This window comes from Mytilus galloprovincialis, chromosome 14 (assembly GCF_965363235.1).
Source record: "Mytilus galloprovincialis chromosome 14, xbMytGall1.hap1.1, whole genome shotgun sequence".
Lineage (NCBI taxonomy): Eukaryota > Metazoa > Mollusca > Bivalvia > Mytilida > Mytilidae > Mytilus > Mytilus galloprovincialis.
Window position 1 is genome coordinate 54917807 of NC_134851.1, and position 26684 is coordinate 54944490.

The following is a 26684-nucleotide window of genomic DNA, read 5'->3' on the forward strand; positions in this document are numbered from 1 at the left end:
CCGACAGTCTGTTGAAAAACACGTCCTCCGAACGTTACAAATATGTTGTCAATCAAGAAATCAAGCATCTTGATAATATCGGTTTCAGAGAATTTTTTGTTTGATGATAGGTGTAATATAAAGAGCTAGTGTGTAAAAAAGTATAAACGACTAGTGACTGCATATACCATTAAGTATTATAGATATAATAAAAAGTAAAATCACAAAAATACTGAACTCAGAGGAAAATCAATTCGGAAAGTCCATAATCACATGGCAGAATCAAATAACAAAACGCATCAAAAACGAATGGACAAGAACTGTCATATTCCTGACTTGGTACAGGCATTTTCAAATGTAGCAAATGGTGGATTGAACCTGGTTTTATAGCTAGCTAAACCTCTCACTTGTATGACAGTCGTATCACATTCCATTATATTGTCACCGATGCTTGAACAAAACAAACAGATACAATAGTTAAAAATGTCAAAAATAGGGGTACAGCAGTCAACATTGTGTTATCATATTAATCCCTATAAAAACAACAAATGTAACGAAGAAGCACACATCAAATTAACATCCTCATTTTGATTATATTATACGATTTTATTTGTCTATGTAAAATGCACCCATCAAGGAAGGAGGGTTTTGAGTACAACGTGAGTGTAAAATTGCGCGTTTGAAATTCGCACAGGTAGACATGAAATAATTTTGTCGTTCAAAGTATGACGGGATGCATAAATACAGTCACGCAAAATAGATATAACAAAAACTGACTAAATATATTCAATAAATTCGCTTATAATCAAACATAACTTTTTGGATTATTACAGTATAAACATAAAAATAAAAATAATTAAATTCAGACAGGCATCTTTAATCTTTTTTACATTTTTTTTTCAAATAAACTTGGATTTTCATCAAACTATGCAGCTATCTTAGATAAATATTAAGATAAGTAAAACAAACGACACAACGGAAACATAACGTTTAAATGTAACACGCACACAGAAACGACTTATAATATAACAATGGCCATATTCCTGACTTGGTACAGGACATTTTGTCAAAATAGAGATAGTACAATTTTTTATTTTTTTTGGTCAAAATAGAGATAGTATAATTTAAATTTTAAATAATTTTTTCAAATCAACTTGGATTTATGCAGCTGTCTTAGATACATATGAAACTTACTTAATCTCCGGTCATTATGTAGTTTGGTGTATCGCTGTCAAATTTAAGAATAAAATTAATCTAGGTAAAAAAGCTAGGATTTGCTATTTCGGACAAAATAGAGATAGTACATTTTAATTTTTTTAATAGTTTTTTTCAAATCAACTTGGATTTTCATCAAACTAAGAAGCTATCTTAGATATATACTAAGCTTACTGAATCCCCGGTCATTATTTAGTTTGGTGTATTGTTATCAAATTTAAGATTTAAACTAATCTACGTAAAAAAGCTAGGATTTGCAAATATGGACAAAATTCAGATAGTACACTTTAAATTTTTTAATAATTTTTTCAAATCAACTTGGATTTTCATCAAACTATACAGCTTATTTAGTGATATATTACTCTTATCGAATCACATTGTTATAAGTTTGATGTATTGCTTTCAAATTTAAAAATCAAATTAATCTAGGTAAAAAGAACTAGAATTTGTAGTTTGGACTATATTCAGATAGACAAGAGTGCACACACTGAAATGTCTCGCCTTCTATACTAATCATTGATTTTATGTTGATAGTCCTTAGTATAAAGCTAAGCTTTATTACAACTGTCACATAAACATAACATTAACCAAGATAACTAAACAAAGACCAATGAACCTTGAAAATGAGGTCAAGGTCAGATGAACCATGCCAGGCAGACATGTTCAGTTAACAATGCTTCTATACAATATATATAGTTGACCTATTACTTATAGTTTAAGAAAAAAATAGACCAAAACACAAAAACTTAACACTGTGCAATGAACCGTGAAAATGAGGTCACGGTCAAATAAAACCTGCACGACTGACATAAAGATCATAAAATATTTCCATACACCAAATATAGTTGACCTATGGCATATAGTATTAGAAAAAAAGACCAAAACTCAAAAACTTAACTTTGACCACTGAACCATGAAAATGAGGTCAAGGTCACATGACATCTGCCCGCTAGACATGTACACCTTACAATCATTCCATACAACAAATATAGTAGACTTATTGCATATAGTATGAGAAAAACAGACCAAAACACAAAAATTTAACTATAACCACTGAACCATGAAAATGAGGTCAAGGTCAGATGACACCTGCCAGTTGGACATGTACACCTTACAGTCCTTCCATACACCGAATATACTAGCCCTATTGCTTATAGTATCTGAGATATGGACTTGACCACCAAAACTTAACCTTGTTCACTGATCCATGAAATGAGGTCGAGGTCAAGTGAAAACTGTCTGACAGACATGAGGACCTTGCAAGGTACGCACATGTCAAATATATTTATCCTATTACTTATAATAAGAGAGAATTCAACATTACAAAAAATCTGAACTTTTTTTTCAAGTGGTCACTGAACCATGAAAATGAGGTCAAGGACATTGGACATGTGACTGACGGAAACTTCGTAACATGAGGCATCTATATACAAAGTATGAAGCATCCAGGTCTTCCACATTCTAAAATATAAAGCTTTTAAGAAGTGAGCTAACACCGCCGCCGCCGCCGCCGCCGCCGCCGTAGCCGCCGCCGCCGGATCACTATCCCTATGTCGAGCTTTCTGCAACAAAAGTTGCAGGCTCGACAAAAATGTTTTTTTAATAATTTTTTTAAATCAACTTGGATTTTCATCAAACTATACAGCTTAGTAACCTTGGTGATGCATTAATTTTTTTTTATTTAATCATTATCCTATCAGGTCATAGTTCTTTCGTACTGTACTATTGTTTGTAATGGTTTATGGTCAGGGTTACGGGTTTATATTTTAAAAACCGGTGCTTTGTTTTTGTGCAGCTGAACTGTCAAGTCTATACTACAGGCCTAATGTGTTCTTGACCAAAAGACACGGGGGAAATCTAAGATAAATCTCATTACAGATCCAATATCGAGGTATAAATAAAAAGCACACCTCCTTCCTATGGCCTAAATTTAAATCTTAAATATCCCAAATGGCAGGACGGGTATATGAAAGGTAAGCTATAACGTTTTATCGACAAAAAGGTCCAGGTGGGAAAAACAAAAGAAGATCTACATCTCATAGAATACAAATCGGGGCCTGAGGTTACCAACCCCTTACCATCACTTATTTTAAAAGTGTCCTTGTACAACATTTTGATCCTTATATGATGAAAATTAAACACACTGACATCGGGTCTCCTGGACCAAACAATGCAGGTGGAAGGACTACGTAAGTTATACACTATACGTTAAATATTGGGATTTGGTATAGCTGAATCCGTATCAATTCTTTTTAAATCCATCCGTCAATGCTTTTATTTCCCCTTTTAAAAAATCAAACCTATGTCGTTTTTTTTTACTCAAAATGCAGAGTTTATGACTACTCTTAGAACGGTCTACACCACATTTTCAATCTTGGTATCTGACATTACTTCTCTCTGTGTTTAAATGATTTATAATTGATATGGTCCTCATTACAAATCAACTATTATAACAGTTATTTTAAATTTTTCGAAAGACGTCATAAACAGCCAGAGAAAAACATGACCTTGTGCAATGCCAAGATATAGGTATCGACAGTGTATATCCACGAAAGTGTATATGTATATACCAATTATATTCAGTTAGCTTTTAATTTACTGATAACAAATATAAACAAAATCTATCTTAATACCATTACAAACACTATTCAATGATCGAATCACAGTGTTCAATTGAAAACCTTTTAGAATTAGAATCAATAAGTTTACCAGGATCATTTCTAAATTTCTGGGCTCAGTAGACACCATTACCATAAAAATGAGAATGTGTTATCCCGTTTGAAATAAGTTTTCTACAGGTAAATCCAAACTCCAAAAGTAAATTAATATCTATGGAAGAATTTAGTAAATACTTAATAATTTACCAGTAATACATAGATAACATTCGTTAACATGTAAAACGTCACAACATACATGGGCATAGCGAATAAGCTGTCACATATACACTTTAAGATGGTACCAAAAGAACCTCACCATCTAACAAGGGAAAATAAACAATACCGAACGAATAATTGTCACTTTTGTCGTATTTTTTAGTGTGGAGTTTCCCGTGTATAACCGAAATATATCAATCTAGGAAAGGACAATTAGTATCGTTTAACCTGGTTTGATTTATTTTCATTTTGGTAGTATATTAAGATAATTCTTCATTAAACGAAAAAATATCATCAACATAACGGTAAGTTATTGAAAAGAAATTGAGAGAAAAAAGTTGGGGTCGGACACTCTACCCCACCCTTACGGAAATGTTAATTAAAAATGTTTTACGGCAATACTTTTTTCGCCACTAGGTGCAATGGGAAGCTGAATACCCAAGGTCTACTTGAGAAAAAATCCAGGGTGTGGTTCGGCTTAGTTTTTTTTTAAATTTGGTCCAAAGTTGAAGTCGAACACCTTACCCCACCCTTACGGAAATGTTAACAAAAAATGTTCTACGGTAATACTTTTTTCGTCACTAGGTGCAATGAGAAGCTGAATACCCAAGGTCTACTTGAGAAAAAATACAGGGTGTGGTTCGGCTTAGTTTTTTTTTAAATTTGGTCCAAAGTTGGTGTCGGACACCCTACCCAATCCTTACTGAAATGTTAATAAAAAATGTTCTACGGCAATACTTTTTTCGCCACTTGATGCAATGGGAAGCTGAATACCCAAGGTCTACTTGAGAAAAAATCCCGGGTGTGGTTCGGCTTAGTTTTTTTTTTTTAATTTGGTCCAAAGTTGGGGTCGGACACCCTACCCAACCCTTACGGAAATGTTAATAAAAAATGTTCTAAGGCAATACTTTTTTCGCAACTAGGTGCAATGGGAAGCTGAATACCCAAGGTCTACTTGAGAAAAAATCCAGGGTGTGGTTCGGCTTAGTTTTTTTAAAGATTTGGTCCAAAGTTGGGGTCGGACTACCCAACCCTTACGGAAATGTTAATAAAAAATGTTCTACGGCAATACTTTTTTCGCCACTAGGTGCAATGGGAAGCTGAATACCCAAGGTCTACTTGAGAAAAAATCCAGGGTGTGGTTCGGCTTACCTTTTTTTTTTAAATTTGGTCCAAAGTTGGGGTCGGACACACTACCCAACCCTTGCGGAAATGTTAATAAAAAATGTTCTACGCAATACTTTTTTCGCCACTAGGTGCAATAGGAAGCTGAATACCCAAGGTCTACTTGAGAAAAAATCCCGGGTGTGGTTCGGCTTCGTTTTTTTTAAAATTTGGTCCAAAGTTCGGGTCAGACACCCTACCCCACCCTTACGGAAATGTTAATAAAAAATGTTCTACGGCAATACTTTTTTGTCACTAGGTGCAATGGGAAGCTGAATACCCAAGGTCTACTTAAGAAAAAATCCAGGATGTGGTTCGGCTTACTTTTTTTTAAAATTTGATCCAAAGTTGGGGTCGGATACACTACCCCACCCTTACGGACATGTTAATAAAAAATGTTCTACGGCCATGCTTTTTTCGCCACTAGGTGCAATGGGAAGCTGAATACCCAAGGTCTACTTGAGAAAAATCCCGGGTGTGGTTCGGCTTGGTTTTTTTTTTTAATTTGGTCCAAAGTTGGGGTCGGACACCCTGCTTCACCCTTACGGAAATGTTAATAAAAAATGTTCTACGGCAATACTTTTTTCGCCACTAGGTGCAATGGGAAGCTGAATACCCAAGGTCTACTTGAGAAAAAATCCAGGGTGTGGTTCGGCTTAGTTTTTTTTTTAAATTTTGTCCAAAGTTGGGGTCCAGAACTCTAAGTTGGGGTATAGCATATAGTTTTGTTTTTTAATAGAGAATAAATAATTTTCTTGCCCACCATACTTTGTGTACAAAAAAATAAAGATTTCGGCTAATCAAAAGTAAGCGGTAACCTCTGCTATAGAAAAAGAAATTTCGTTGAAACAGATTTGTCTGAGTAAATAAATATTAAAGCTCGAGCGCAACTTTCTATTCTTGTAATGCAGAACAATTGTAACTTCATAGGAACTATTTGACAGGATGCCGAGAATATGGAAAGCTATTTAGCGCAATAACACCAAAAAAAATAAATCTTGATGACAGAATCTGACAAGCAATTGTACAAGCATTTCAATAATTTTATAACTATTTTCAATTGTATATACAGTCTAAGCTGTTGACTATTTAAAGTAAAAACGTGCAGCATCCTGTTTGGTATAAATGACAGCGATTATTATTGTCTTTAAATTATTGAACAGGACTAGAATTTTCTTTTAAATTCATTGAATAGTGACTTCGATTGCTTAATATAATTGTGTATAAAAAAATTGATAATATAGTGTTTATATATAAATAAAAACATTTTGAGTACGTTTGATACTTATGCAACTTTTGGGTTCATAGACATTTTTGAAAAATGGCTGCTAGCGTAGTGGCTGCTGGCGAGTGGCTGCTAGCTTGAGCCTGGTGTTATAATAGGCTTAACACTATACACAGTTGTTATTGTGATATTAAGGTCTGCAGACTTTTGGATGAAATTTTATTATTTCATATGTCGCAATGCGTCTTGAGAATGCATTATTTTATTAACTTCCGACTTTACACAGTTGTATGTTGTCATAGTCGGTCTGTATATTGATCAAATCCGGGTCATACACGTACGGTAGGACATTTACCAGCTGAACCATATGAGTATCAATACCAAATAGGTATTTTATACATGTATCAGAATTTCTTAAAAATATCTTCAAAAATGTAAAATTTAGATTCCACAAAAACGATGATAGATTTCAAGTTGAAATTGAAATAGCTGAAGAAATTGAAGAAATTCGATTTTAAAGGATCAAATATTTGTATATGTGCGTTTAAAAAAAACAACTATTACGGTATTGTTGTATAACCGTTGTCCGTCCGTCTGTCGTCCACACTTCGGACATTATAACTCAAAAAACATTTTTTAACTTTAAAACACCCGTGCAAACCTTAATTGCATTATAGTTTGCCTGATAGGAGCCGGCATGGTGACGTCGCGTTAGTCCTACAACTATTATTCCGACATCCAATTATTCCGACAGCCATTACTCCGACAGCTCATTATTCTGACAGCTCATTTTACCGACAATGCATCTGCCATAACTTTATAGGTTAAGTTTCTCTAAAATAACCAACTCCATTCTCCATATTTTTTGTATATGTTCGTTTTTATTCCCATTATTCGCCTCATGTTGGATTTTTGATGGATATTTGTCTCAGTTTCTTGGAGATACACTTTCTTATTAATTGACCCCATAAGGATTAATACCCTTTGAGGTCATGGTTTGGCATTTTTTTGTACACTTTTGTAATCTTTTACAAAATTCTTATCCTTAGAAACTTCAGGGCCAAATTAAACCAAACTTAGCCTGAACCATCCTCAGGGAATGTTGTTTATCAAAATTTATCTGAAAACCTCGCCCATCAACCAAAATGGCCGCCATGGCTAAAAAACAGTTAAGCTTATATCTCTGAAACTTAATCATCAAGATCTATTTACCGTTGAAATTTTCACACGCAGCGGACAACCTGCTGTTTCATTATTTCCATGAATTGGTAATTTTTAGGACATTTGGCAGTTTTATTCTTTATATTCTTGCCTATATAGTTCTTGAGTGTCCTTTGTTTAATATGCACTACAGCACATAGATCAAGGTGAGCGACACAAAAGCCTCATGTTTTTTTTTTGTCATCTCTTCTTTTCGTATGTTCAGTAGATCCAATTGTAATTAACACTTCTTGTCATCTTTACAAAAACTTTGTATTACCTTTGATTATGACTTAAGAGCTACCTTAGTCTTATAAACAATTGCTGGAAATTTTGTCGGATGAATTCGAGTCAACATCAATGTGTTGACTTTTGAAGAGGGTTAATTACTTGGGGAGTATGAAATCTGCAACAAAATACAGATGGATAGTTTTAGATACGAGTCCGATAAAGTGATGCTTGATCTAAAGTCAGTACTGTAAAAAAATATCTTTATCTGATTCGCATCTTTTTCGTTTTACCGTGAAGATATCTACCTGGATTCGCACCTATAGTGAAGAGGAACTGATTTATATGACGTTAAACGGTTGTTTGCTTCTTCTTTTTTTCGAACATGATACATTCGGGTGTGGGGATAGGTAGTATTTGTATTATCGTGTAATGGACATATTGAGTTAATAGACTTTGAAGCTAGGATTGAAAAACACCGTAGGAGTGTATGTTAAGACGGTGATGAGAGGGACATTAGGAACCAGAGACTTACAGGGGTAGATTCCAAAACGGCAAAAGCACAAAGATATGACGAAAAGCAACCCCCACTTTAGATTATGTTATGGACAACAAAATAGATATAAACTAATTATATAAGGTGGAGTAGTTAACATAAAGACCTCATACAATTTTCATATCACAACTAAAACATATATATATTATTAAAATATGTATGTTATAACATTTGATAAAAATGATTTCCCAATTCTGAATTCCGAATTTTGAATTCCGCATTCTGAATTCTGAATTCTGAATTATAGATGAGCCTTCTCGGCTTTCGTAGATAGCAGTCGTAAACACTTCCGAGGGAATGACTTCAACTTTACTTCAACAGTATCAAAAGGAAGCCTCTTTCAAACAGTTTGCTTGTAAGCAGTAACTTTGTATCAAAAAAGTCATGATAGGAAACGCAAACTCTGATTTTATTGACATATTTATTGCAGGTGCAAATCGGGAGTTGGTGCATGTATATATATAAAGATCTATACGATACACGCAGACACTAATTGGTGTTGGTGCATGTATATAGAAAAGAAGAGTCCAGAAATAGAAAACTAAATCCTATGTTTTGTCGTTTAGTACTGAACGGATCCTCATTGACCATGTTAAGATTTACATCAAGATATTAACCAAAGCTTATCAAAACCTGAGACAAACTTTATTTCAAGTTCTATGAGATATGTCAGTGACCAAAATCATCAAGTGAGAAGAAATCACCAGTTAACCATGAACTTAGACTAGAAGATGCCGGTAATACAAACATCTTTTCATTTTTTTCTTAAGAAGATCCTGTACAAAAACGATGCTTAATGAATAAAGGATCAAGTCGACAAGAAGAAGATTGCCGCTGATTCCCATAGAAACCCCAGTAGCCTTTTGATAAAACACGTCATTCAAAAGTATTAAACATAATTATCATCAACCACAACTAAAAAAAAATGTTCAAATAAGAGTAGCTTTTAAACATAGTATTATGCATCCTTTCTATTTCTTTCCTTGCTATAAAACCAGGTTCAATCCACAATTTTCTCCATTTGAAAATGACTGTACCAATTTCGAATGATGAATACTAGTGTAAGGGGAAGAGAGGTAAAATGTGTTCAATGGTAAAGATACGGAATGACCATTAGATTGCTGTTCATTAAATTTAACTTTTTTATTACCTTATTTTAACATATTATAAAACGTATGATGCATATAGTCTATTTATTATGTAGATTCACAGTTCGTAGTTATCAATTAACACAACTACACCAAAATTAAGTTTGATATATTTTTGAGAAATTTCAATCTACTAGTAATCATATATGCAGTCAAAGCAGCGAAAAGTAAAAGTGTTGAACACGTATTTGAATTCAGAAAGATGGAAGGACTGGCATGGGTAAAACTAAATATCTCCCAGACACAAATTGTATACAACTCTGCGACCAATAAAAGTGACTATGATACATTTTAACAATAAAAAATCATTTATTATGCTATTTTTCATAATGTAAGTTTTATTCATTTCAACAAATTAATTGTGAAAGAATTTCAACAATGATGTAAATTTATTGAAATAAATGAGCCAAATCATCTTCAGTAGTGGTTTGTTCAAAAGGATTATTACCGTTAGGGTATGCACGTGACATCATTCTTTTGTGAATCACTGTAATAAATTGTTTTTCGTTAATTTTGAGGAAAATGCAATCTTCTGGTGTCAAGATAAAACCAGGACTCCATTTTGAATCAAATATAGTTAAACTTTTTGATTGCTTATCATTTGAGCAATGAATGTTTACTTTTTGAAGAATGCGTCTAAAATGATACACCTCGTCAAAAAATTCTTGTTCTTTTAAAACCTTTGTCCAAAATAGTTTATAGAAAGTTTCATATAGAGCATAATCAGCAACATTCCACTTCCGGTGATTATCTATGTCGTCTGCTGATAAATTCAAATTTTGATGAAGCGGCCATATATTTTTCGACAGGTAAATCATGTCTTTAAAAGACCAACACGTATAGCGTTTAAAGAGTATGAGTGACTCGTCAAAATATTCCTGTAGAAGTACAAGTTCAAATTTTGTATTTAATCTTTCAAAATAGGATTTAATGAAACTTCCGTTTCGTATCTGGCTTACTGGCAAGCCCAAGTCTATAGACATTTTATTGTTTGTTACGGAATAATGTGGATTGCTCGGTTCAAATTTCCATGGAGATTTCAAGTAATCCGACATTGGATGCGTTAAACTTTGATTAAGAATTTTAGCAAAGTATCCTTGTTGCGTATATCCATAATAATTTACTGTTGAAATAAGTTGTTTAAGAGGTTCCCTGATAATTGTAAATAAAAAAGTATCACTTGGAAAGGTATTTTGAAATGCGCCCTCGTCGTAGACCACGTGATTACATAGTAAGTCGTAATCATCCTCTTCTCTCTTCGGAATGATATTTTCATAAGATATTGTTTCTCCTGGTGCTCCGATGTAGTTAAATCTATATTGGTTTATCTTCTTCAAAGGCATAACGAACGTCAAGTTACGGAAATAACCAAAACGCTGCATGATGCTCATTATAGTGGAACTTGCTGTTTTGTGCGTTTTTAAAAAAGCTACATGAGTCATGGGACTCGAACAAACCTTTTTTGTTGCTGTCTGCCTGGAATGCATATCAAGTGTTACGTCATGCCGGTCTATATTGAAAATGCATTTCTTCATTTCAGTTTTATTTATTGATTCATTCAACTTTGCGATTTTTTTCGATTTTGCATCTAAATTCAGTTTAGTCAAATGAATGCCCTCTTTATGACTCCGGAGTTGCTTTTCAACGACTTCAGAGTATTCGACCATTTTTTGGTCCATGTCAAAAGATATTCGGCTCTCCAATACATCTCGTCTATAATCATAATTATTAATGCTGGATGTGTATTGGATGACAACAATTAAGGAACCCAGGAAAAAACAACAAATTATCAGTCTGAAAAAAATAAAATAATAAAAAAACATTGGTTTACAGCTTCGTGAAATTGCAAAAAAAGGCAAAGCACTATGTTATAAACATATTTCGATGCTTAAAAATATTTTCTCTTCAGTTTAACAATTAGATATATCAATATGTTTTACAGGCGGCAAATCTAGTGTACATATGTATTCTTGTATTTCGTAATCTCTTTTAGCAGTTTTGTATTCTCTCACTGAAATGCTGTAGACCTATTGTCACGGGGTTTTGTTCTTCTTATTTTCTTATTTTACATACTGCAACTACTACAACTTTTTTCAAATGAAACATTTGGAGTAAAAACCATCAAATTAGGAGCGAGCTACGTAGAAATTCCGCAAACTTTTAATGACGCCATAATGTGCGCAGATATTCTATTATTCCGATCCTCTAAATGAGAAGATAACAAAGAAAATGGTCCTAACCTATAAATGATCCAAATTATCAATTTGAAATACAGAAATTAATTTTAAGAATACAAATATGAAAAATGAATAAATTTCAATTTTCGAGATTTTTCTTGAAAATTTTATCCGCCATGAAACATATATTTTTTAATTATTATAATAAACAATCTTACCGGACTTGCTTTGTTGACGTTTTCATCCTTCATACAACAACACAGGAAAGTTTTCCCTTATCAAAGTTTTATAAGCAGGTGGGTGATAGATCTCTGATAATTGTTGATAATTCGTTGGTTATCCTTGTCCTTCGGATCCTTCCTTTTTTCTGTACTGAAGACACCAATACCTGAATGGCGAATTATATAATAGATCACTGAACAGCTCATATATACTTGTCAACAAAAGAAACGATACAAGCCACTCTGTTGTTCATATATAATGAAATTGAAGACACTGTACCAAGCTAATTAATTGAGTGAGATTTTCTTATCAAAAACCTATAACGCAGAAAAAAAATGGAGAAATTTTGTTATTTCAAAAATCGATATTAGAACTTAAAACTGTTAATTTTTAACATAGTCTGCTTAAAATTTGGAATGCCTTCGCACAACTTTGAATACTTAATTTTCATCCTAGAAATTAAGTGCCGACTTTTGTCATCATTTACCGCAAAAGTAATTTGACCCCTGTGTCCAAAAACACGATATATTTTAACTTCCCTATTTGGTCATATTCATTTAATCATATGCATTTGCTTAACAAATGAATGTTTTTCGTTTGATAATTTAACAAATTTTCCAATTTATCACATTTTATAATAAATTTAAGATCAAACGTGTGTATCGTTTCTTTTGCTCACTATAGTATAGTAGGTCATATGGTGTATTTCCATTATAAATCAAGTATGATTTCTTCACAAGGAGTTAATCAGGATGTGGGGTCCATTATTTATTTGGTCTTTTATTTCAATTCTCTATTCTTTATATTGCAACACTACATTACTATCTTTGTTTTGCGGTGTGTTTTCTTTCTTTTTCTTTTTCTCTTTTTTTTTAAATTTTATTCGCCCTTTATTTTGTACCTTTTGTCTATTATTCTATATTCTGCTAACCCCATTCAGACCCTCCTAAACATTATTCTGAACGGGTTTTTTTTTTGTATTGGCAAATGAAGCCAACTATAAATAAAGCATAAATAACGGAGCTTTATAAATCATATATATTTTGTGCTAAATATAAACTGGGACCATGCAATTGAAGATTTCATGTATACGTCTCAGTTATAAATCAAGTTACATTTCTTTAGAAGGATTAACTAAAATATCTCCATATTGAATCATTCTTTTCTTGATGAATGAATGAAGCAAAACTGTATATTAAATATAACATGCTGAGCTTTATGATGTACAAGTTAATATGGAAAGCATCTTTACATACTAATTTTTAATAATATCAATGAAAAAAGACAGTAATTTGTTGTATTTGAATCAGTTATGCATAAAAGCAAATCTGAGATGCAACTGAAAGAAAAATAAATGTTCAACAGTATTTGAACCAGAAAATACAGTATAGATCCAAAACTGAAAAGCACAAATAGTTATTTAAAATAGTGTACGAGAGTTCCATCATGGGCATATGTCTTTTTTTTTTAGATATGACATCGGACTCGGACTTCTTTTAAACTTAGTTTTACTGTGCGTGTTGCTGTGTGTTCCTAAATTCTACATTGGCTATAGAGGTATAGGGGAATGATTGTCTACTCTTTGTTCGAGTTGTTGTTTCTTTGAAATATTCCCCATTTCCACTATCAAATTTATCTCACAAACATGTTTAACCTCGCCGCATTTTTGCGCCTGTCCCAAATCAGGAGCCTTTGGCCTTTGATAGTCGAATATGACGTCCATTTTCACTGAACTAGTACACATTTTTATTTAGTGTCAGCTGAATCCCACCTCCGGGTGCATGATTTTCTCGCTGCGTTAAAGACCCATTAGTGGCAGTCGACTGTTGTCTGCTCTTTGATCGGGTTGTTGTTTCTTTCAAACTTCCTTATTGCTATTCTCAATTTTATTGCAAATTGTGCTTCAATGTTACAAGTCAAAGGACTAAGTCTAACTTGGGTGCGCGACAGTTAATTGCGGATAGTGTTCGCGTTCAAACTCGTTTCATAGGAATACGTCGTAAAGTTGACGACTTTAATAGTTTGGTATTATGATTACGTGTATCAGGAATAAAGGCAACAGTAGTATACCGCTGTCCATTAGCCATAAATCGATTAAGCGAAAACAAATCAGGGTCACAAACCAAACGTGTGACATGGACGTCAAGTTGGTTACCTATTCCCTATTCCCTATTCGTTACCTATTCGTTACCTATTCCCTATTCCCTATTCGTTACCTATTCGTTACCTATTCCCTATTCCCTATTCGTTACCTATTCGTTACCTATTCCCTATTCCCTATTCGTTACCTATTCGTTACCTATTCCCTATTCCCTATTCGTTACCTATTCGAACAAAGTTTGGAGACTTATTGTTTTTGCTCAGTTCTTATTATTTTTATTATTCTTCTTCTTCCTCTTCTTCCTCTTCTTCTTCCGCCACTTTAAAAATGAACTTGTCCGCAGCATTTCTCCAAAACTACTTGTCAGATTTACTTAGGGTTTCATAAAATGTTAGACTAATATGTCTAGGTGAGCCATCAATCGTTCATTTGTGCATTGGGGTCTATTAATGGGTATTTTGAGGGGCATAAAGAAGGGAGGGGTTTACTATAGAACCCTATGGGATTTTATTTTCTAAAATTTTCAAATGAATATAACTTGAAAACTGTAAGTGATAGATGCATGCAGTCTTCAGAAATGATTAAAGGAAAATAAAACAAATCACATGAAATATAGGGGAGTCCCTGGGGGTCATCCCTACACCCTTCAATTCGAGAATATGCTTTTAACTTGTAAACGGTCCAGATCCCCAACCCTAAACCATATATATTCTTGTATGGGACAATAAAACTAATCAAATGAAATAAAATGGAAGTCCCTGGGGGTCATCCAAACCCCGTTTAATTTTAGAATGTGCTATTATCTTGTAAACGGTCTAGATCCCCACCCCTAAACCATATATATTCTTGTAGGGGACAATAAAACTAATCAAATGAAATTAAATGGAAGTTCCTTGGGGTCAACCCCACCCCGTTCAATTTGAGAATGTACTATTATCTTGTAAATGGTCCAGATCCCCACCCCTAAACCATATATGTTCTTGTAGGGGACAATAAAACAAATAAAATGAGATAAAAGGGAAGTCCTGAGGGGGTCATCCCCACTCCCTCTTGTTTGAAAACTTGTAAACGGTCAACATCCCCACCCCTAAACCATATATATTCTTGTAGGGGACAATAAAACTAATCAAATGATATAAAAGGAAAGTCCCCAGGGGGTCACCCCACCCTCTCTTGTTTGAAAACTTATAAACGGTCAACATCCCCACCCCATAACTATATATATGCTTGTAAGGGACAATTAAACTAATCAAATGAAATTAAATGGAAGTTCCTGGGGGTCACCCCCACCCCGTTCAATTTGAGAATGTACTATTATCTTGTAAATGGTCCAGATCCCCACCCCTAAACCCTAGTCCCTGGGGTCACATTGGTGACCCCAGGGACTTTACCTACATTTCATTTTATTTGTTTTATTGTCCCCTACAAGAATATATATGATTTAGGGGTGGGGATGTTGACCGTTTACAAGTTTTCAAACAAGAGGGAGTGGGGATGACCCCCTCAGGACTTCCCTTTTATCTCATTTTATTTGTTTTATTGTCCCCTACAAGAACATATATGGTTTAGGGGTGGGGATCTGGACCATTTACAAGATAATAGTACATTCTCAAATTGAACGGGGTGGGGTTGACCCCAAGGAACTTCCACTTAATTTCATTTGATTAGTTTTATTGTCCCATACAAGAATATATATGGTTTAGGGGTGGGGATCTGGACCGTTTACAAGTTTTCAAACAAGAGGGGATGGGGTGACCCCCTAGGGACTTTCCTTTTATTTCATTTCATTTGTTTTATTGTCCCCTACAAAAATATATATGGTTTAGGGGTGGGGATCTGGACCATTTACAAGATAATAGTACATTCTCAAATTGAACGGGGTGGGGGTGACCCCCAGGAACTTCCATTTAATTTCATTTGATTAGTTTTATTGTCCCTTACAAGAATATATATAGTTATGGGGTGGGGATGTTGACCGTTTATAAGTTTTCAAACAAGAGAGGGTGGGGTGACCCCCTAGGGACTTTCCTTTTATATCATTTCATTTGTTTTATTGTCCCCTACAAGACAATATATGGTTTAGGGGTGGGGATCTGGACCATTTACAAGATAATAGTACATTCTCAAATTGAACGGGGTGGGGGTGACCCCCAGGCGCTTCCATTTAATTTTATTTGATTATTTTTATTGTCCCCTACAAGAATATATATGGTTTAGGGGTGGGGATCTAGACCGTTTACAAGATAATAGCACATTCTAAAATTAAACGGGGTTTGGATGACCCCCAGGTACTTCCATTTTATTTCATTTGATTTTTTTTATCGTCCTTTTCAAGAATATATATGGTTTAGGGGTGGGGATCTGAACCGTTTACAAGATAACAGTACATTCTCAAATTGAACGGGGTGGTGGTGACCCCCAGGAACTTTTATTTAATTTCATTTGATTAGTTTTATTGTCCCATACAAGAATATATATGGTTTAGGGTTGGGGATCTGGACCGTTTACAAGTTAAAAGCATATTCTCGAATTGAAGGGGGTAGGGATGACCCCCCAGGGACTCCCCTATATTTCATGTGATTTGTTTTATTTTCCTTTAATCATATCTGAAGACTGCATGTATCTATCACTTACAGTTTTCAAGTTATATTCATTTGAAAATTTTAGAAAATAAAATCCCATAGGGTTCTATAGTAAACCCCTCCCTTCTTTATGCCCCTCAAAATACCCATTAATAGACCCCAATGCACAAATGAACGATTGATGGCTCACCTAGACATATTAGTCTAACATTTTATGAAACCCTAAGTAAATCTGACAAGTAGTTTTGGAGAAATGCTGCGGACAAGTTCATTTTTAAAGTGGCAGAAGAAGAAGAGGAAAAAGAGGAAGAAGAGGAAGAAGAGGAAGAAGAAGAATAATAAAAATAATAAGAACTGAGCAAAAACAATAAGTCTCCAAACTTTGTTCGAAAAGGTAACGAATAGGGAATAGGGAATAGGTAACGAATAGGTAACGAATAGGGAATAGGGCATAGGTAACGAATAGGTAACGAATAGGGAATAGGGAATAGGTAACGAATAGGTAACGAATAGGGAATAGGGAATATGTAAGGAATAGGGAACGAATAGGGAATAGGGAATAGGTAACGAATAGGTAACGAATAGGGAATAGGGAATAGGGAACGAATAGGTAACGAATAGGGAATAGGGAATAGGTAACCAACTTGACGTCCATACGTGTGACCCACTGAAACAGATCAAATATAAGAGTAACTTGAAAAACGGAACAACAGAACACTGAACTGCAACAAAATTAACGCCAACATACATAGAAACGAACTATTTGATAACAAGTGCCTTATTATTAACATGGTACAGGCATAACCCTCATTACGTATGCTAGAGTATAGAGGTTAAATGTTAGGAGGCAACATGCATCATTAAAAACACGTAGAAATAAAAAAAAACTTCAAAAATAAACATCATTCAATGGCCGTGGGGTAAACTAGTTTAAATATCCCACTCGAGTGGCGGACGTGTTCCGGGGGTTGGAACCCACTATTTTACGATCAATGGATATAACGTGAACTTAAAGTTGGAACACCCACCCACTCGTTTATCCTGGGTTAAATACACCACCCTCCCTTTGTAAATGACTGGATCCGCCCAGCAGCCCCTCTCCATATTTTCAATTTCGATCAGCATAGTAACAAATGTACACGAACATTCACGAAGGACAAACAAATAAAGATAGTTTCCCGCACTTATCCTAAATGTACACTCAATTTTCTCTTTAATCTTACACAATTTATGAATCTTTTAGGGTAATTCAAGACATTTTTGGTAATTCACAACATTGTTAAAAATAAAACCATGTCCCTATATACAGTCTATGCACATGTCTTTCTTAAGTAAATTATTTTACATAAATACGTACCTTATTTATAATGTTCTGCCATATAGCAAGAAACAAGTGTAACTACCTTCTTAATAACGATATGATAAACCTGTAACAAAAACACAAGATACATGCACCGTATTAAAAAATTTAAAAAATGGCGGCGCAGTTTCGATGACAGCTAGCTCAAAGTATTCATTGATCATCATGTGAAAAGGTTTTGTGTCGATATAGAGAACTTTTATATATACCGCTGCTGGCGGACTATCAGACACAAGTGTATTTTGTTAGTCTTGTATTATTTTAACTTTTAGTTTCTTGTGTACAATTTAGAGATTAGTATGGTGTTCATTATCACTGAACCAGTATATATTTGTTATGGGGCCAGCTGAAGGACGCCTCCGGGTGCGAGAATTTCTCGTTGCATTGAAGACCTGTTGGTGACCTTCTGCTGTTGTCTGCTCTATGGTCGGGTTGTTGTCTCTTTGGCACATTCCCCATTTCCATTCTCAATTTTATCAGCTAAGTATTGAGATTTCAAGAGCACACACCTTCTTTAAATTCCCTGTTTATAAATTAAGAAATTATTATAAAAAAAAACCTAATGTGTAAACATCCTCAGACATGGCTGACCTTAAGGATGTACATATGCGAGATTAAGGTATTTGTGACAGTTGTTCGAACTCCTTGGTTTTTTCCTATGATACAGAGTTAAATAGTTTGGCCAAGAAACACCCATGTAAAATCTTTGCATGCGAAATTTCAATACCTCATAACAGGTCATTTCTCAAATTTTAATTGACTCAAGATTTCTTTACAGTTTCGATATGAGACCAAATAATACCAATGCATAATATATATATATATAGGATAAAGGTCCGAGTCAGCCTTTTTCCCGCCATTTTATCGAGATGAAATATCTCCAAAAAAAATATACATAACCTATTGATAGTTTAAGCATATTAATTATGCTCTTCTGAAATATAGTTTTAAATTTATATTCTTTTAATGTCACCTAAGTACATCCTATTTATATGTCCTGTTTGGTAAAAAAAGTTCTATAGTATACATGTAATGTTGAGTCATACTGATAAAAAGATACGAAGTGGATGTAAGCAATTATAGTCAACTATACGGCCTTCAACGATGAGCAAAAAAAAATCCCGTACACAAAAAAAAACTGAGAACACAGAAAGTCAAATTGAAAAACACAATAAGGGTTTGGTTTGATTTAAAACTTTTATTTTGCGTACAACGGCACTAGTTGAGTCCGGATTTTACAAACAAACAATTGAGTAAACATATACGCTATAAGTTGGTCTCAAGCGAAGGGTATCAGAACTATATTATACAATTACTGTCTTTTGATGAGGTAAATGTGTGGTTTTATTGACTTTTTAAAAACTGATATTCACTGAGGTCAACGTGAATATCAGTTTTTCAAAAGTCAATAAAACCACATAACTATCAAACCAAAAGACAGTAATTGTTTTATTCCATATTCCGAGAGAAATGTATGTAATGGAAAACATATTATCATGGAAGGATATAACATGGTTTTATCAAAGAGAACTGCCTATAAATTTAGCCAGTGAGAAAATAGAAAATGTTAAGTCGTATAATAAAACTGGTGGTAAGAGAACTGGATGATAATGCATCGTTTGCGCTATAACTCGATTCCTACTTGTATTACAGTTATCAGAATTGGGTGTCTGGGTTAAATGAACTGCTGTTTGACTTCTATAGGATTGGACACAACCAACAGCACACCCTGCAGACTTAGAGAGATGAGCAAGGGCATGAAACAGTAATGACAAACCCAGTGAAATGGTCTTGTAAGATCTTGTTTCTTCAAAAGCGTATGTGAAAGTGCCACCTTTAAGACGGAAATTCACTTGTTCAATTTTGCGTTACTGTTTCAGGTTCAACAATCAAAATTGTTAAACACTCAAGCCACCTTAATTACCCTTATATTTTGGAATAAAAAAAAAATGGTGTGGAAAGATCTACGCTGGGCATAACAAAGAATCCCAATTGACCAGGTTACCTAGACATACATGTTTACACAACAACTTGTTTGTGTTTTAAAGGACAATAGACTTAGTATAAAAAAACATGTCTAATAGTGTCCACTAAGCTGGTCGCTAACCATCTGGATTAATAAAAAGAATGTCACTTGTTTGTATTTAGCCATGTGTATTGATTAGAACTGTTCTACATTACAATGTGATATAGGATGACTTTTATTTATCATTCTAATCGTTCTTAATAGTAGTAATAGATTACGTCGGTATTTTCTGATTATCATTAAACCATGGAAGTAATATTCAAATATTACTTCCATGATTAAACTAAGGTTATATTATGAGGCGATAAACTGGACCCCTGTTGTGTTCACTTATCTCTACACTTCGGTGCGGAGATTAAGATGGAATGGCGGACCAGTTTAAGTAGGCGGGTGATCGAAAGACGGTAGTTCAATGTAATATGTTACCACCTTTTCTGTAAGAGGGTGTTTATTACTTGAGATAGATTCTGACCTCACAGAAAGAGGTTCAGGGAGACCTTGTTCTAATTACACATCCTGGTAACACCAGAAACAAAATGTAGAAATGTTGTAAACCGACCGAAAATGCAAATGAAAATAAATAGACTGTAAATATAAAAAAAGAAGATGTGGTACTATGTTTGCCAATGAGACAACACACCACAAGAGACCAAATGACACAGAAATTAACAGCTATAGGTCACAGTACGGTCTTCAACAATGAGTAAAGCTCATACCGCATAGATTTACTTTCGACAAGTGAAGGTTTGGCCATGATACCTAGCTATTAAAAATACACACCGAATGAATACTAAGTTTAACTATTCAATATCAACGAATTCTAAAAGTTACTATAGTTGCTGCATGTTGAAATTCGGGTTTGGTTAAAACCACCTACGCAATAAGAACAGTGTCGTTACACGAATTAAAACTTTTAAACCAAATCGGTTTTTTTATTCAATTTAACATTTCTAAGTTCACACTTCGTTTTATTATTTACAGTACAGTGGCATTTGATACACTGCTATCTATCTTAAATGATAACGGCTGTCAGTAAAACAACTTTTCATCCAATAGGCAGTGGCGGATCCAGCCATTTGAAAAAGGGGGGGTTCCCAACCCAGGACAAAGGGGGGGGGGGGGGGGGGGTTCCAACTACATGTCCCCATTCAAATGCATTGATCGTCCAAAAAAAAGGGGGGTTCCAACCCCCGGAACCCCCCCCCCCCCCTGGATCCGCCACTGAATAGGACAATTATCAAATGGATACCAAATAACGTATGTGCTAACTTAGCAACGGTTTGTTTTGTAAAATCCGGACTCAACTAGTGTCGTTGTACACGAACTAACACTTTTGCATTGAACCATGCGCTTATGTGTTTGTGTTTTTTCGTTGTTTTTTTTTTTTTTTTTTAATTTCACAGGTCTGTGTTCTCAGTTTATTTTAAAATTTACAGTATAGTGACATTAGATACATTGAAATATTTTTTTGATGAAAATATTTATCTCTTAGACAAGTGCTCATATTAATTGTTATTGGCTTTGGACTATCTTAGTACTCTCTGATTTGTCCTTTGTCTCTATTGCGTTTGCGATAGCTTTTTATACGTTTTGGTTCGATTTGATGACTAAAACCCTTTTCAACTGATTTTGTTTTATTAATTTTTATGTTGTACTGTTAAAAAAAATGTCCCAGGATAGATGGAGGGTTTTGGCACACGAAAACATGTTTAATCTCGCCACTTTCTGTATGTGCCTGGCCCAAGTCTGGAGCCATTTATCGTTTACTGTATTGTACATAAAGGCCATTTGTTTTCTAGTTTAAATTGTTTTACAATTATCATTTCGAGGCCTTGTATTACTTACCATGCAGTTTGTGTTTTGTTCATTGTTGATGGTCATCAAACGGTGACCTATTGTCATTAACGTATGTCATTGATCGATGGGGAGGGTTGTCTCATTAGCAATCATAACATATCTCCTTAATTTCATATGATACCATTTGATCATGATGAACATGATGAACGATGTATAGTAGCTTTGGTATTGTACTGTAAATACATTTGTAGGTTAGAACACAGCAGAAATGGGTCCTTTGTTGTTTTATCACCCTGATACCCTGACTGGTTTATTGATAAATCCATCAAAATAGAAACAATCATTAACAGGACTAAAGTAGTATTAAAATAAAAGCTAGGCTAATGTGAAAAGAGTTCTTAAATGTTTACCCCTTTTTTGCCCTAGCATCCAATTTCGTAAAGGTATTGGTATATAGAAGAAGTTATGAAAAGAAAAAACTAGACTCAAACTACCCTTCCCGCCTTGCAAGCACTGAGACGGTGTGTGGTATTTTTTCCATAGAAAATTACCTTATCATATATAAAAACAAACCTGCTTTGTGCAACGTTTGACTGTCATAACATGTATGTTCTGCCTTATTGAACGATAAATAGAAAAAAAATCATAGAATGGCAGACAACGGTAAAACATTAAGAGACGAACAGACAAACAACAGTCCATAAAAACACTACAAAATATTAATCAGAAAACTAAGCATAACACTAAACTGAAAACTAAAGATTGAGCATAATTATAAAACACTGAATACTAACGATTGGGGAAAACACTACACAGAAAACTAAAAATAGAACAAAACACTAAACAGAATACTTTAAAGTGAGCAAAACACTACATGGAAAACTAAAGAAAGCAAGACAAAAACTCTACACAGAAAACAAAACAGGAAAACACTACAAGGAAAAATAAAGTTAGCAAAACACAAGACGGAAAACTAAATAGTGAGCAAAACGCAAGGCGGAAGACTAAAGAGAGCAAAACACTTTACAGAAAACTTTTATGAGAGAACAAAATACCACACAGAAAACTAAAAAGTGAGCAATCACTACACTGAAAACTAAAGAGTGAGCATAACAATACGCAGAAATTTAAGAGAAAGCAAAACACTATTCAAAAAACTAAAGAGAGCTAGAGCAAAATACTACACAGAAAACTAAAGAGAGCAAGAGCAAACACTTCACAGAAAACTTAAGAGTGAACAAAACATTACAAAGAAAACTAAAGAAAGAAATAGCAAAACTCCACACAGAAAACTAAAAAAAGAGGAAAACACTACACGTAAAACCAAAGTGAGCAAAATGCAAGTCGGAAAACTTAAAAATGAGCAAAACAATACAAAGAAAACTAAAAAGTGAGCAAAATCACAATACAATAAACTGAAGAGTAAGATAAACATTACACGGAATACTAAAGAGAGCATAACACTAAACTGAAAACTAAAAAAAGACTAAAACACTTCACAGAAGACTCAAGAGTGAGCAAAACACTACACAGAAGACTCAAGAGTGAGCAAAACACTACACAGAAAATTAAAGAGTGATCTAAACACTGCACGGAAAACTATAGAGTGAGCAAAACACTTCACAGAAGACTTAAGAGTGAGCAAAACACTACACAGAAAATTAAGGAGTGATCTAAACACTGCACGGAAAACTATAGTTAGCAAAACACTTCACAGAAGACTTAAGAGTGAGCAAACACTACATAGAAACTGTAGAGTGAGCTAAACACTACACAGAAAACTTAAGAGGGAGCAAAACACTACACAGAAAACTATAGAGGGAGCAAAACACTACACAGAAAAATATAGAGGGAGCAAAACACTACACAGAAAACTTAAGAGAGAGCAAAACACTACACAGAAAACTATATAAGGAACAAAACACTACACAGAAAAATATAGAGGGAGCAAAACACTACACAGAAAACTATAGAGGGAGCAAAACACTACACAAAAAAACTTAAGAGAGAGCAAAACACTACACAGAAAACTATTTAAGGAACAAAACACTACACAGAAAAATATAGAGGGAGCAAAACACTACACAGAAAACTATAGAGGGAGCAAAACACTACACAAAAAAACTTAAGAGAGAGCAAAACACTACACAGAAAACTATTTAAGGAACAAAACACTACACAGAAAAATATAGAGGGAGCAAAACACTACACAGAAAACTATAGAGGGAGCAAAACACTACACAAAAAAACTTAAGAGAGAGCAAAACACTACACAGAAAACTATAGAGTGAGCAAAAGACTACACAGAAAACTATAGAGGGAACAAAACACTACAAAGAAAACTTTAGAGTGAGCAAAACACTACACAGAAATCTAAGGAGTGAGCAAAACACTTCAAAGAAAACTTAAGACAGCAAAACATTACACAGAAAACTATAAAAGGAACAAAACACTACACAGAAAAATATAGAGGGAGCAAAACACTACACAGAAAACTATAGAGGGAGCAAAACACTACACAAAAAAACTTAAGAGAGAGCAAAACACTACACAGAAAACTATAGAGTGAGCAAAAGACTACACAGAAAACTATAGAGGGAACAAAACACTACAAAGAAAACTTTAGAGTGAACAAAACACTACACAGAAATCTAAGGAGTGAGCAAAACACTTCAAAGAAAACTTAAGAGAGCAAAACATTACACAGAAAACTAAAAAGAGTGTAAAAAACTTCACAGAAAAAATTAAGAGTGAGCAAAACACTACACAGAAAACTAAAGAGTGAGCAAAACACTGCACGGAAAATTATAGAGTAAGCAAAACACTACACAGAAATTAATTACTGAGTGAGTGAACTCACACCCTTGAGATACCCAAGGATAAACACATGTATCTCGAGGGGGGATAGGACCTTTATCGGGACTCCGGGATCGGGTGTTTTTAAGCTCGGGATTTCGGGATTGACCCTTTCGGGATCCGGGAATTCTTTTTTGCGAATTTCGGGACCTCGGGATTTTGTGTTTTTAAGCCCGGGATTTCGGGATTTCGTTTTTTCAAGCCCGGGATTTCGGGATTTCGTTTTTTCAAGCCCGGGATTTCGGGATCAGGACCCCTCCTATCCCCCCTCTATCTCAGATCATGTTGATCATCACAAGTATAAATTCAGTGATATATCGATTTTTTGTTGTCAAGAACGAGAAAAATGTAATACCATAGTAGAAATAAGAGATTTACCCTTCAATGTGAGCCAAGTTCCCAAAAATCAAGATTTTAGATTTTTAATCCCTTTAGAATTTAGGATTTAAAGCTGTCTACAGAAGCTGCCGAAGATATCTGAATGAAACTTTTTGAACAATAGAAATGTAAATGTTGACCATATGATAGAAATTCACATTTGGTTCCATATACACATATAAACATGTGTAAAAGTTTTAATAACTTACTGTGATTGTGCTTTAATCATTTAATTCTTCCGGCAACTTTTAAATGAACAGGTAAACATCAAAGTAAACAAAATTATCGAATTATTATCGTATTGTTTATCAGAGATTTATCTAAATGTTGACCTTTTCACATCAAATCAATATTTAAGAGACTTACTGTCAATGAAAAAAAGACTCCATTTTGTTTTTTTTTATGTGATCTCCCTTTTTATGATTTCTTTTTTGTATTTATCAATGGAGCGTTTCAGCTATTACACTATCTTTAGTTAGTTCAAATACAAATAAAGTCGTCTTTATATTATTGGTGACATTGGTTGTCACCAGACTACTGTATAAATCATGCTTATTGTATCTCTTATTGTTTTGCTAGTTTTTGATAAGCGTCATTTCATGAACAGCACACATTGGAAAATTATAAAACGTGTCACTTTTCTCTATTTTGTTCATCGTCCCCTTGGTACCTTTTGACGATTATTTACACTCGTGGGTGAAACCCAAAGGCTTGACCTTGGTTTGGATAGAATGATCTTCGTTTGCTGAAAACTTCAAAATATGAAAACAATACTTTATATAATTTCATGCGTTCGAAGCATTTTCTTTATTTACCTTCATCTGGAACGTTCAAAGTCGGATATTTGAAATCCAAGGACGTATAACATACGCAACAGTTATGAAACAAGACTAGTGTTTTCCATTCAGCATTTTAGTCTTAGATTCAAAATTGTATGGCCAAATCCATCCTTAGTGCAACTTTGACTAAGGGAAATATCACATCGAGAAATATAAAAAAAACTTCGTGTTTACTTTTATTTCTCAATTTATGTTTTTTTTTTAATTATGAGGGTGTATTTTTTATTGTTCATAATCTTAGTTTGCATTGTTGTTTTTTTTTTTTTAATTTAAGTGTGTATTTCTTCTTTTTGTTTTTAGTTATCAGTGTGCATCTTTAATTTTTTATAATCTTGACGGTGTAATTTTATTTTCATGGTGTAAGTTAAAACTTTCAGTGTGTGTTTTTTGTAATTCTTTTAAGCGTCAGTTTTGTTGATATTTTAATCTTACTGGCGTGTATATTTTTGTTTTTAGTTTCAATTTGTATCTCATTGGGTAATTTTTAAGAAAATTAACTTGAACTAAATTATGACGAGAACGGCTTTTCATATCAGACCTCATTATAGGAAACCCCAATTACAATCTATGGAATCTGTGCTTGAATCTCATTTGTATATATATGCTCGAGAGTTTCCAACAATCCCTAAAAAGTACAGCATTGCCATTTGGTAGGTCATGAAATCACACCAGTAACTATGTCATGCATATGTTAATGTGCTAAGAAACAGTATTAACACATCCCTCTAAATGTGACAAAAAGTAAAGGCGTTTTAGTC

At 34.1% G+C, this 26684-nt stretch overlaps 1 protein-coding gene across 3 annotated transcripts in view; it reads right to left on the reverse strand.

The window, feature by feature from the left end:
* Nucleotides 1–25370, reverse strand: part of LOC143058073 (galactose-3-O-sulfotransferase 2-like) — a 57743-nt gene extending 32373 nt beyond the window's left edge. The window contains exons 1-4 of one of the 3 annotated variants that reach the window (XM_076231532.1): nucleotides 25297–25370; nucleotides 18028–18097; nucleotides 11984–12153; nucleotides 9878–11382 (exon numbers count right to left, since the gene is read on the reverse strand). In XM_076231532.1, coding sequence (XP_076087647.1) covers nucleotides 9978–11382; nucleotides 11984–12009 — 1431 coding nt within the window. In that variant the 5' untranslated portion in view covers nucleotides 12010–12153; nucleotides 18028–18097; nucleotides 25297–25370 and the 3' untranslated portion in view covers nucleotides 9878–9977. Of the gene's footprint in view, nucleotides 1–9877; nucleotides 11383–11983; nucleotides 12154–18027; nucleotides 18098–25296 lie in introns of those variants that run through there. The other 2 variants (XM_076231533.1, XM_076231534.1) reach the window with 2 other exon arrangements.
* Between the last annotated feature and the right edge of the window lie 1314 nt (nucleotides 25371–26684).